The sequence below is a fragment of the Phyllopteryx taeniolatus genome, chromosome 19 (genome assembly GCF_024500385.1).
Source record: "Phyllopteryx taeniolatus isolate TA_2022b chromosome 19, UOR_Ptae_1.2, whole genome shotgun sequence".
NCBI classification, from domain to species: Eukaryota; Metazoa; Chordata; class Actinopteri; order Syngnathiformes; family Syngnathidae; genus Phyllopteryx; species Phyllopteryx taeniolatus.
Window position 1 is genome coordinate 6,493,982 of NC_084520.1, and position 13,403 is coordinate 6,507,384.

Sequence of the window (13,403 nt, forward strand, 5' to 3'; positions counted from 1 at the left end):
CTATTGCCATTATTTGTAGTGACCCAAACAAGAGCTGGATAAAAGATGAATATGGCAATTGCAAACAGGAAATAACTTGTAAGATTGTTTTAAGCACAGTTGGGGGTTCCTGGTACAAGATGGGAGCTCCAGGTATGAGGCTAAAACAGTATGTCTATGGGTTGATAGCAGAAATACCCTATGAGCATCGGCAGACGGATTGTTTGTGCAGAGCTAATCCACATCCATGGCCACACTAGAAAATAGATTGGATACAAAATGACATATTGCTACCATAACAGACGGGTGCTTGGCAGTATTTGCTAATAGAAGGGGTTTTATTCCTCAAGGATGGGCAAAGATTTAGAATGCATGCTGAAATCCGCTTTTGGAGGGAGATTGTAGCTAAATAAGAAGTGGAATGTGTCTTCCAGCATGACCAAAGCTGATATCTCAAGTGTTTTATTAAAAGCAGTGAAGCATGTCTGCATTTCTTTCGCAAAAAAAGCTAGCTAATGAAAGCACTTAACGTTCAAGGCTTTTTTGGGGGGGCTGCGCAATTCAAATGGCACTCTTGCCAATACATCACCTCAGTGGTGGGTCAGGTTCATGCTTTCTCTGAGGAGTTTTTAAGGATTTATATTTTACTTTGTGTGTAGGTGTCCTTTCTAACTTATTTTACATTATGCCATGTTGTCCCTTAAAACCTCATCTAGGATCATGGCATCTTGAGCTTGAAAGATTCCACACTTAATAATTCTGCCACCTAGTTTTTGTTAACATAGAACAGGTTAAAAAATCATTTAATTTAAGCTTCTTTTCTTGTTGCTGGCCTTACCACAAGCAACAAAATTACAGTCAAGGGTTTGAACATGTGATAAGATGTCTTATCTTTTTGGAAATTGCTGTTTCGATATTAATTTAGATCTAGAATGACCCTAAGTAGTTTTGTTACAATTTTCCATAACCATCTATCCACCAATTAGCTATACCACTTATCTTATTCATGTTCACAACAGGGACTGGAGCCTATTTCAGCTGCTGTAGGGCTAATGGTTGACTACACCTTGGACTGATTGCCAGAGCAACAAAGTGGGATGCAATCACCATGCCAACTGCAAAGTCAAATATGTGAATGAATACACCATCAATAGCCTTTTTTGTAGCTTATAATTACCATTATCTCTTATATATATAATGAATCATTTAAACTAAAAAAAATAAATAAATAAATTGTGTGAAATGCATTCCAACCTTGCAAAGAAATAAACATTAGCATGTTTTGTTGTGCTTCAGATGAGCCAGTAGCAAATATTTTATATTTTCTAAAGACATTTAATATGGCAACATGTTTCTAAGGGCAACTTGGGGTTCTAAATAATCCTCAAGGATGCATTGGCATCATCTTCCCATTGCTTACGAAAGAGCCAAGCTACACCTTACCAATATCTCCATGGCATCTACAGTATGTCGTTGTTGGGATTTACTAGAGTATGAACAAATTTGTTTGTAGATAGAATTATCCGTGGATTGTGTAAGTGGGAAGACTACAATCATCAAGTCTAATTATATGTGTGTCAGAAAAGTTCCACGACAGGTGTCAGAAAAAGATATTGTATATTTCCAACCGACACCGCCAATGTAGTTTTTTCCCCCTAAATGTGGGCTGCCCAGCCGAGAGAGAAATTCCGCTGTGTTTGCTTCGTTCAGTGCCTGAGAGGAGGCAAGACAGTGCAACTCGTCGCTGCTTCACCATTACAAAGCGCCTCAGTTCTGGCCGAGAAGAACTTCACCATGTTTTTTTTTTTTTTTAAATATTGAACCATAGTATAACAAACTTAATTGGATGATTCTAGAATTGATCAGAGTCTTCTGTCATCATTTTTGGGATCTCGTTCAGTGGTGTCTTCAACAAAATTCCCCCATTTCTCTATTGGTATTGCCTCTTAATCTTTTGATATTTAGTTGTTTTTCCCTTGTTTTTGTTTTTTCCATTAAAACAGAGGAGGGGCTTCAACTACCGAGGAAGAGAGTATCTCATTGGAGTAACTCAGATGATCAAGAAACAGAAAGCAAATACCTGGGAGTGACTGGCCAATCAGGAAGCAGCTGGAGACGCATCCTTCTCCTCATCTTTGCCATCACTATTCACAACATTCCAGGTGAGAACAAGCCATTAGGAAAGGATGTTAAAGGAAGCTGAATAATTTATCAGTTAATATATTTGATCAAAAACATTGTTATGACTGCAACCCCAAATTTTCTTTTTACATGCTGCATTACGAGTCAGGAACTTTGATTAAAACAAATCCACAAATCGATATTTCTTTTATGAAACTCAGTTTTAGTTGCTGAGCACATACATCCCTAGTTCCTATACAAATTGCCATTGTGTTTGTAATAGTCTATTGTTAGCCTATTGAACAGAAACAATGCATCACCAGTAAGGCATACGTCAGATGCAGACCTCTTGCCTCTTTAGTATTTAACACATCACTGGTGATTGGCAGGGCTCTTTCAAACGATACAGCAACATTTGCGTAATTAGAAAATGTGGATGAAATCCAAATTAGGCACAAGCAAAGTGCGTAGCAGGAGAACCAATTGTGTGGTTGCTACGTCTCCAGGTAATGCTCCAGAAAAAAAAGCATCATTTCATGTACAATGTACAAGAAACAAAACAGTCTCTGCAGACATTTATGTGGTCATAATTGCAACATATCCATGTGTGCTTCTCTACCAATTTCAAGCATAGAAAATCAGACATGTGCCATTGGGGAAAGACAATGGCACATATTCGTTATTCCCTATTAATTATTCTTAATTAAGCTGCATAATTTTCAAACAAATCGTAAACACCACCATACCTGAATAAATAGAGACACATTATTTATTTTGGGAATTCACTGTGAGAGAAGGCATGATGTTTTATGTTTGTTGAATTTCAAAACAAAAAGAAACAGTGTATCAATATTTTGAGTGGGAATAGGATTGGATCATTGCTTTAATTTTAAATCACAACATTTTAAATTGTACAACTATTTTATGCACAGCTTTATGCACATTATTCATCCAAATGAAACGAATACCTTTTGTTGGGAACCTCTGAACATAGCCACATCACAGTGCACACGATATCTAAGTTGTTTATTTTTTACTTCTGCTCTCGAAAAGGATTAAACAGGTACATGTTATAGGCCACACTAATGGTGGAAAAAGTTTGGAAATGAATTATATTGGTCTCATAATTTTATATCACACAAGCCTACCATTTGAACAGGGGTTTGTAGACCTTTTATAGCCACTGACTGTATATAAAAAGAAAACTCCTGGTGCAGCGTGTGCTATTTTTCACCTTCAATGGGGTAAATTCAGAAACTGAAAAATGGAGCTAAGGCACCTTGGTTTGCGCTTTCTTTTGCACAACAGGAGCACCAGCTGCATAATAAACACGCCATCGATCAGCGAAGAGGCTCTCTAATCGACATGGGGCTGATTCGATGTAAACTTGATTGTCATTTGGTGGAGATCCATGAAAACGACTGCAATGAAGGGTCTGTTTTTTTTGCCCCCCGCCCCTTTCACAAGGGACGATCTACTACTATCAGTTCTTCTGGGAAAACTAAAAGGTCGACTTCAGGTTGATTGACCTGATTTGATTCATCAAATATTTAGTCCTTTGGGAAATGAAATCTCTCTGGGGTCAAAGTATCATCAGGGGTCAAAGTATCATCATCATAAAATCATTAGTAGGCTACAGCTGTTGCTTTAAATAACATTTCATCTGAGTACAGTTTATGGAAAATTATATTTGAGTAAATGGGAGCACGTTACTACCCAACTCGGATCATAATGTTGGCTGGAACCAGCTCAACTTCTCGTAGCTGATGTCATATTGTTGTTATTTATACCACAAACTATTTTGAGACTGAATGATCAGCGTCAGTGTTTGCAGAATTTTAATGTAATGTCACACGTGTTCAAGATTTGACCCCCCGCAACCCTTTTGCGTTTGAGTGGCTGCAAGGAAGGTGGGCGACTCATTGAATGTGGCAGCACACGCCTACTTGTTGGTCATACGATGACATCACCTTTTATGTACAGTATAATTTATTCAGAATATGCCCTTTTCCTGTCAGATTCTTTCACCTCTTTCCCTGCATAGATTTGTTGAAACTCACTGTCAGACAGAATGTAGGCGAGGTGTGAAGTGTGGACAAGGCAGTGACAAATATCAGTAGACGTAGAGGTTTGCTGCTTCGTAGCAGCAACAATGAGGTCTGAATGCCCTCACAATCCAATACATCAAAAGAAAACATTTGATATTTAATATCGATTTTCAAAAATCTAATGACAAGCTTTGTAATTGATTAAGCACCTTCGATTTAATTAAAATGAGCAATCTGTTTTAGTTTTCAAATACGTTTTGTAACAAATAGACATATAAGAACTTAGACAAAACATTTTCCATCAGGCTACTCTACTATGTGTACACACAAAAAAAAATTGAACATTCTAAAAAAGTGCAATTATAGGAATATGATTTTCAAGCTACATTGTTCACAAGGCTGTTCCTCACACATTCAAGTTGGTCATATTCAAGATTTAAAAAAAAAACATTTTTTATTACCGCAAGTACTTTGAGTGTCTTAAACATTTGTTTAAATTTAAATACAATTGAGAACAGTGGAAACAGCAAAATATTTTTGGTCAAAAGTAAACAGGCAACAAAGTAAACGGTTGAATATATACTGTAGGTTCATTAAAAAAAAAAAAAAAAAAAAACAGATTAAGAGCCCCTTTAAGGGGAATATAGTAGTGTCAGGAATGAAGGAAGTGTATGTGTGCATGCAACGGTGCACATTGCACAAAATCCGTCCACTCGTTTCTGTACTGGAGGGAAAGCGTGGTATAAGACCTGAAGCCCAGGTAGGCCTGACTTCAGCCCCTGAGCAACGAGCCAGTTTTCACCTATGCTCCAGACTACTGTCAGGAGACGCGAACAGGAAACTTCCTTTTATTGTTCTGTTGTCCTAAGCTAAAATCTTGTGTATTAGCATGTGGATGTTTATTATTATTATTATTATTATTCTGTCTGCCTCGTATAAACACATTCTAGAAAAAGAACAATCTGTGTCAGTGTGAAACAACGTACATGGCCCTTGAATGCCTGTTCCGGTTCACATAACAACAGCTGTGACGAGTGTTGATTCGTAAAACCTCTGTTTAATTGTAAGTCAAATAAGAGGTTCTGCCACTACCAACTCTGCATTGCTTTGTTGGATCAGTAAATGGTCTGAATTCCAAAAAGCGACCTTCACCGGTACCTCCAACTCAATACCCATTGTTCAAAGTGATCTAATGAACAAGCGGTTGAACAAATTACCTATAGCCTTACGATCTCTTCATAGTGACAACCCCCTAAATTGGTTGCATTGAATTAGTTGTTGAGTGATGACTGAGGTAGCTATTATTGATGACACAGTTGATCGAAAATGAGCGAGTAGGAGGAGAAGAAAGCCGTGGAAATCAGTTTCTGTTGTGCAATTCGTCGTCAGCGGCAGAATAACGCGACTGCCTCCCGGGATTGAACACTACAGACAGCCACTCTATGGATGGATGCCTTCGGACACTCGTGGAATCCCGCGGAGAGCTTATTTTCCGAGAAAATGTGTACAATTCAGGGGGATGACAGCCAACATATACAGTAGAGAGCTGTTTTGATCTCCTTTCCATCAGTTAAGCGAGGGACACGCATACCTATCATCAGGCCTATTTGAGCATTTTTCCTCTCACACTCAAAGCTAGGAAAAGCCTGATTCTTGGATTTCTCTAAAAGATTATCCTATTGTGGTGTGTGAGTGTGTGTGTGTGTGTGTAGAGTGATTTCTTTTTTTTTTTAATTTTTTTTGAGGATACGAACGTTTCATTGGACAGTGATTATGTAATTCCTAGGATCCCCTTGAATTTGCATAAAATATGGTAATTTATTTTAACCAAGATTATGCAACGAGATACAAACATTTCCTGTTTATTCCTGTCAAATCTTGTGAATGCTCACAAATCATTGATGACGACATTCATTCCTGTGGGCAGTTCCACCCTGGACTGGAATTTGGGAAATGTAAAGAAAAGTTGCTTTTATTCCAGGGACTGTGCAGTCTTTGTTCTAGTTTAAAAAAGCCTTTTATCTTCAAAACAGATTCTGAATACAATGGAACTTCTAACGTCAAACGTTTTTTTTTTTTTTTTTAACACTTTATAGAGGCATAAGTTTGAAATTCAGTCTCAAAATATGAATAGTATGCCTTAAGGGGCATTCAACGTTAGAGGTTTTACTGTATAACATAAAAAAAACAAAAATCTGCCATATTCAGTAAAGTGTATGTACAAAGGCCAAATACTAAAGCTTGTTAATGGATAGTCAAACTTGTGTGAATGTGCAAATAGAGTTTCTAGGGCTTTGTGGCATTTCATATGCAGAGGGTTGAGTGCAAGCAAAGAGTGCTTTCCTCCCCAAAGGGTGCCCCATTATGTCTGCCTGGATGGGCAGTGGGGGATAGATTGAAGCCAATGTGTCGTTATCCTAGGCAATGACAGGCGTTGGGTGATGATGAAGTGGCCTTCCATGCCCTCTGCAGCAGCACAGGGATGAAGATCCTGCTGTCTTCTCAAGTTGCATGCGCACACGTGCCTTCATCTCTTCACTTGTCTCCTTTTAAGTTTCCACTTTGCTTTCTTTAGATATGCCACTTTCACCTGTGGCTTAAGGCCGAATGGCACGGCTTTAATAATTCTAGCATAGTCTCTGCTGCACTCAAACCTTTGAACTCAAGTGGATCCTTCTGCCTTCCTTTTTATTATTTTGGCCTGCCTGACTGCGCCGTACATGTGAACATCAGTTTGTCTCTGCCGGAGAGTCGTGAAAGGCACTGGTATTTATGTGCAGAACCTTTACTGTCATTTTGAAAGAACAGTTAGTCCTCAGTGGAAACAATGTCATCCTCTCCTAATGTTTTGTTTGGATTACATAGTGGAGAACAAATTCTATGCGTTCAATAACCCTTGACTCCAACTACAGAAGTCGCACTTTAAAAGGGGTCATAAATCTACCTCATTTGTTCAGAAAAGTATGCTTTATATAATAACAATACTGTAATAATCAACACCATCGCCATCTGTAGGATGTACTTTTCACCATTTTTTTTTTCTTTTCCCTGTATGCTAGTTGCTCCTAAAGTAAACTTTAAATCATGAGGGCACATTAATTGTCAATTTTCAATCCCCTAAATAGATTATTGACTGCTTCAAGCAGGCTGCAGCCTCCCAATGTGTCATGGGTAACCACAGCAACATCTCGGCAAGAGCGAGGGGGAGGAAGATGTGAAGAAGACTGTTAAGTCTGTCATGTCTGCACTTGCCCTAAGCTCTTAGAGCAAAGATGTTGTGTGACATCTTATTTGATGACTTGATCCACTGAAAATCACTGAGTAGTCTGTATAAAAGTGTTGCTCCATCCATGCGGTGTTTGGTGCTCCTCCATGCCAATTGCGTTCAGAAAATTGAATTGTTGCATGGAGGAAAAGTGGAATCTTGGCCTTTTTGTTTTTCTTTTTTTATTGTTGCCACTGAAAGCAAATTGTAGTCTGCATTGGCCCTGCTAACTTAAAAAGCTAAACGTAAGCGTCTAAAAAAAATCTCTTATTGCGTTATGAATTAATCTTGTGTGGTCGACTTTCAAAGCATGCACATGATCGCTTGCTGGTGACTCAAGAGCCTGGGGGGCTATGATATGATTTATTTTTCTGCCTGTAAGTTTAGATCTTTAAATGCCATAACTAGTTCTCCTCCTACAAGGAAGATAATTGGGGGAATTGGTATATTTACGAGGCACTGTGGACAACTGGTTAGCACATCTGCCTCACAGTTCTGAGGACCCGGATTCAAATCCTGGCCCCACCAGTGTGGAGTTTGCATGTTCTCCCCGTGCCTGCCTGGGTTTTCTCCGGGCACTTCGGTTTCCTCCCACATCCCAAAAACATGCATGGTAGGTTGATTGATTACTCTAAAGTGCACGTAGGTGGGAATGTGAGTGCGAGTGGTTGTTTGTTTATATGTGCCCTGTGATTGGCTGGCGACCACTTCAGGGTGTACCCCGCCTATCGCCTGAAGAGAGCTGGCATAGGATCAAACACGCCCGCGAACCTAGTTAGGATAAGCTGTATGGAAAATGGATGGATGTTATATTCAAATTAGTTAGCTCAGGAGCATGGATTAAGCCATCCATGCACACGGTGTAAATAATTCCTGGCTCATGAGCATATTTTTCCAATTTGTAAATTGCCCTCGTGCTGTCTGCTCATATTAGTTTTATTCTTTGAATAATTCCTCCTGCCACAGTAACTGAAATTGTGCTTAAAAGGAGGCCTAGGCTACAGATACAGTGGGTACGGAAAGTTTTCAGACCCCCTTAAGTTTTTCACTTTGTTATATTGCAGCCATTTGTTAAAATCATTTAAGTTCATGTTTTTCCTCATTAATGTACACACAGCACCCCATATTGACAGAAAAAAACACAGTTGTTGAATTTTTTGCTGATTTATTAAAAAAAAAAAAAAGAAATATCACGCAGCCATAAGTATTCAGACCCTTTGCTATGACACTGATATATTTAACTTGTCCATTTCTTCTGATCATCCTTAAAATGGTTCTACACCTTCATTGGAGTCCAGCTGTGTTTGATTATTCTGATTGGACTTGACTAGGAAAGCCACACCCCTGTCTATATAAGACCTTGCAGCTCACAGTGCATGTCAGAGAAAATGACAATCATGAGGTCAAAGGAACTGCCTGAAGAGCTCAGAGACAATTGTGGCAAGGCACAGATCTGTCCAGGGTTGTAAAAAAAAAAATCTGCTGCACTTAAGGTTCCCAAGAGCACAGTGGCTTCCATAATCCTTACATGGAAGACGTTTGGGACGACCAGAACCCTTCCTAGAGCTGGTCGTCCGGCTAAAATGAGCAATTGGGGGAGAAGAGCCTTGGTGAGAGAGGTAAAGAAAAACCCAAAGATCACTGCAGTCAGGAGATGGGAGAAAGTTCAAGAAAGTCAACCATCACTGCAGCCCTCCACCAGTTGGGGCTTTATGGCAGAGTGGCCCGACGGAAGCCTCTCCTCAGTGCAAGACACATGAAAGTGGAGTTCATGGAGTTTGCAGGACTCCAAGATGGTGAGAAATAAGATTCTCTGGTCTGATGTGACCAAGATAGAACTTCTTGGCCTTAATTATACGCGGTATGTGCAGAGAAAACCAGGCGCTGCTTATCACCTGTCCAATACAGTCCCAACAGTGAAACATGGTGGTGGCAGCATCATGCTGTGGGTGTGTTTTTCAGCTGCAGGGACAGGGAGACTGGTTGCAATCGAAGGAAAGATGAATGCGGCCAAGTACAGGGATATCCTGGACAAAAACCTTCTCCAGAGTGCTGAGAACCTCAGACTGGGCTGAAGGTGCACCTTCAAAAACCCTGAGTACACAGCTAAAATACCAAAGGAGTGGCTTCAGAACAACTCCGTGGCTGTTTTTGAATGGCCCAGCCAGAGCCCTGATTTAAACCCAATTGAGCATCTCTGGAAAGACCTGAATATGGCTGCCCACCAACGTTCACCATCCAACCTGGCAGAACTGGAGAGGATCTGCGAGAACGAATGGCAGATGATCCCCAAATCCAGGTGTGAAAAACTGCATCATTGCATCATTCCCAAAAAGACTCATGGCTGTATTAGCTCAAAAGGGGGCTTCTACTAAATACTCAGCAAAGGGTCTGAATACTTGTGGCCGTGTGATATTTCAGCGTTTCTTTTTTTAATAAAGCTGCAAACATTTCAACAATTCCGCAATATAAAAAAAGAGTGAAAATTTTAAGGGGGGGTCTGAATACTTTCACTTGGTACCCACTTTTCCGTGGGTACCACTGTATGTCATACTCAAGGTCTTCTTTCTGCAGAGGGCTTAGCTGTGGGAGTTGGATTCGGGGCCATTGGGAAGACTTCTTCTGCAACATTTGAGAGCGCCAGGTAAGGCCAGTTGGTTTCCTGAAGACTACAATGGAACCACGAAACGTGAATGACCCTGACAAGTCAGCATAAGGCCTCAGTTCAGTGAGCATTGAAAAACTTTTAAGTAGAGTCAACACAGATGAGTTGATTTTTCAGCAATCTGTACTAGAGTCTTTATTTTTCCTAACAACATTTTACTTACTCCCTAGATTTGAAACTGATATCTGTATTTTATACTGCTTACTTTGTCAAAATTGGATTGTTACTTATTTCAACTTCCGTGGATGACGACACGATGTAAAAAAGACATCGAGTAAATACAAATGGGTCAAGTCAAGCGTGGAGGGAATCTTCATCGATTGAGCTCTTGGGAGACTTATGAGGCGGAAAAAAAAAACGGGGGACAGCAGGAATCTGATATTCTCCGTCCATGGCTTTATTTAAAGAAATGTTTTGATGTCGTCGGCTACAAGTATGAGTCGTGGCGAAGATGCTGTCTTATGCTAGCCTAAAAAGGACAAGCTTCTGGACTTGAAAAATTCTCAGTCGAGAAAAAAGAAACGTGTATAATTGCACGGACTGTTGTCAGTTCAGTCCTGATCCTTACCCCGTAGCAGAGCCGTGTCGGTGTTGTTTCCTCTCTGTAGATTCATTATGGTAGGTAATAAAGGTTACGAACAGCGCACAATTAACTAGTTTACGTAGAAGTATAAGAATAGTTATCAGCACACTTGAATACAGCACTTTCCAACGTACTGTTATAAATTTGTGATTAGTCACAAAACTAAGTCATAAACTGCAGATCGATCCCCTGTCTAGAAAAGTACGTATATTAAAGGATACATAAAGTAAGCAGACTCACATTAAAAGCAGCGGAACTACCCGTTGTAACTTGTCATCAAAGAAAGATAATGTATTGGTTTTACAGTCTACAAAAATCAACTTCTTTCTTGACCTAAAGTGAGAATGTGAAAAGATTGAGACCGCAGCAAAGTCCACACTACTTTTGGTCACTCTTCACTTTTTGTGCTCCAAATGACTGGACCACTCTGCAACAAATAAAACGTTCTCCTTTTTCCCAATATCGTCGTTTAAAAAGTTAGTGACAGGGACTGCACGTGATTGCTGCACTTGTTTTTAGCTTGTTTTGAACATTTCATACACGTTGTGCAATGTTGTAATGTAACGTATTATGTACAGTAACTATCACACTGAGTTTTTTTTGTCTACGTATTTTTTTATTTTTGCTTTGCTTTACTCTGCTGCAAGGTCGGCATTGTAAATGGTAATCTGTTCTCAATTGCCTTACCTGGATACATAAATGTCAAATAAAACGTGACCTTTGCAAGTTAGTGTGCACAGGACTTTGTTTTTACGTCTTAACTTTTTAACATTCCCTTGTATACTTAACGAGATGAGGATGGTGTGAATTTACTTATTTCCTGTGTACTTCTTACTTTTATTTAACGTTTATGTTCCTTAATCTACTGTAAAACATAATACACTAAGCTAATAATTTGGACCCAATAGGTACAGCTGGTACAGAAAGTATTCAGACCCTTTCACTCTTTGTTATATTGCAGCCATTGTATGTACACACAGCAACCCATATTGACAGAAACAAAAGCGTAATTGTTGTAATGTTTTGCAGATTTATTAAAAAAGAAAAACTGAGATATCAACATAGCCATAAGTATTCAGACCCTTAGAAAGCACCCTTTTGAGCTCAGGTTTTCGTCCAGGATATGCCTGTACTTGGCCACATTCATCTTTCCTTCGATTGCAACCAGTCGTCCTGTCCCTGCAGCTGAAAAACACCCCCACAGCATAATGCTGCCACTGTTGGGGCTGTATTGGACAGGTGATGAGCAGTGCCTGCTTTTCTCCACACATGCCACTTTGACGTGGGGCTGGGCTGAGAATCTTATTTCTCACCATCTTGGCAGTCCTTCAGGGTTTTTTTTTTTTTAGCAAACTCCATGCAGGCTTTCATGTGTCTTGCACTGAGGAGAGGCTTTCCGTCGGGCCTCTCTGCCATAAAGCCACGACTGGTGGAGGGCTGCTGGTTGACTTTCTAGAACGTTCTCCTATCTCCTGACTGCATCTCATAGTGATCTTTGGGTTCTATTTTACCTCTCTAACCAAGGCTCTTCTCCCCCGATTTCTCATTTTTCCTGGTCGGCCAGCTCTAGGAAGGGTTCTGGTCGTAAGGATTATGGAGGCCACTGTGCTCTTAGGAACCTCAAGTGCATCATAAATTGTTTTGGAACCTTGGCCAATTCTGTCTTTGAGCTCTTCAGGCAGTTCCTTTGACCTCATGATTCTCATTTGCTCTGACATGCACTGTGAGCTGTAAGGTCTCATATAGACAGGTGTGTGGCTTTCCTAATCGAGTCCAATCAGTATAATCGAACACAGCTGGACTCCAATGAAGGTGTAGAACCATCACAAGGATGATCAGAAGAAATGGACAGCACCCGAGTTGAATATACGAATGTCACAGCAAAGGCTCTGAATACTTTACTTATGGCTGTGTGATGTTTCAGTTTTTCTTTTTGAATGTGCAAAAATTTCAACAATTCAGTTTTTTTTTCCTGTCAATATGGGGTGCTGTGTGTGTATATTAGTGAGGAAAAAATGAACTTAAATGATTTTAACAAATGGCTGCAATATAACAGTGAAAAATTTGAGGGGGTCTGAATAGAATACTTTCCTTACCCACTGTAAAATGGAGGTGTATGGGTGCTGATCAAATTATTTGAAACATATTTTAAGGCAATTACTACTACTACTACATACGGTCATGCAACACGTGTTGGCAGTCAAGTGGTTAGCACGTCTCCCTCACAGTTCTGATGTTCTGGGTGCGAATCTCTGATCTGCTCTTACAATGTAGTTTGCTTGTTCTCCTTGTGCTTGTGTGGGTTTTCTCTGGCTACTCCTGCTTACTCCCGCTTTCCAAAATTATGCACATTAGGTTTATTGCAGACTGTCAAATCGATGTAAATGTGAGTATGAATGATAGTGTGTTTATATGTCCCCTGTGATTGACTTGACTGGTGACCGGTCCAGGGTTTCTCCTGCCTTTTGCCAAAGTCAGTTGGGAGAAGAGCAGCTCACCCTAAACCTCATGAGGACAAGCAGAATAGAAAATTAATGGATAGCTCACGGATGGCTAATCATTGAAACTTGCCCCATTATGTGCTGGTGACATCTAGTGTTTTGATGCGGTACTGCAAAGCTCCAATACTCTAATTATTAAAGACCCTTCATGTGAGGTCAATCGTACTGCAAATGCTGAGTTTCTGTTCCAATATCCTCATAACTAAGCTTAACGAACCTGGAGAAAACTCGCATCTAGAGC

At 39.9% G+C, this 13,403-nt stretch overlaps 1 protein-coding gene across 5 annotated transcripts in view; it reads left to right on the plus strand.

The window, feature by feature from the left end:
- Positions 1–13,403, plus strand: part of LOC133469206 (zinc transporter ZIP11-like) — an 85,215-nt gene that overhangs the window by 69,055 nt on the left and 2,757 nt on the right. For all 5 annotated transcript variants that reach the window (XM_061755985.1, XM_061755987.1, XM_061755988.1 and 2 more), the window contains 2 exons: positions 1,983–2,141; positions 9,988–10,057. In XM_061755985.1, the coding sequence (XP_061611969.1) occupies positions 1,983–2,141; positions 9,988–10,057 (229 nt within the window). The remainder of the gene's footprint in view (positions 1–1,982; positions 2,142–9,987; positions 10,058–13,403) is intronic.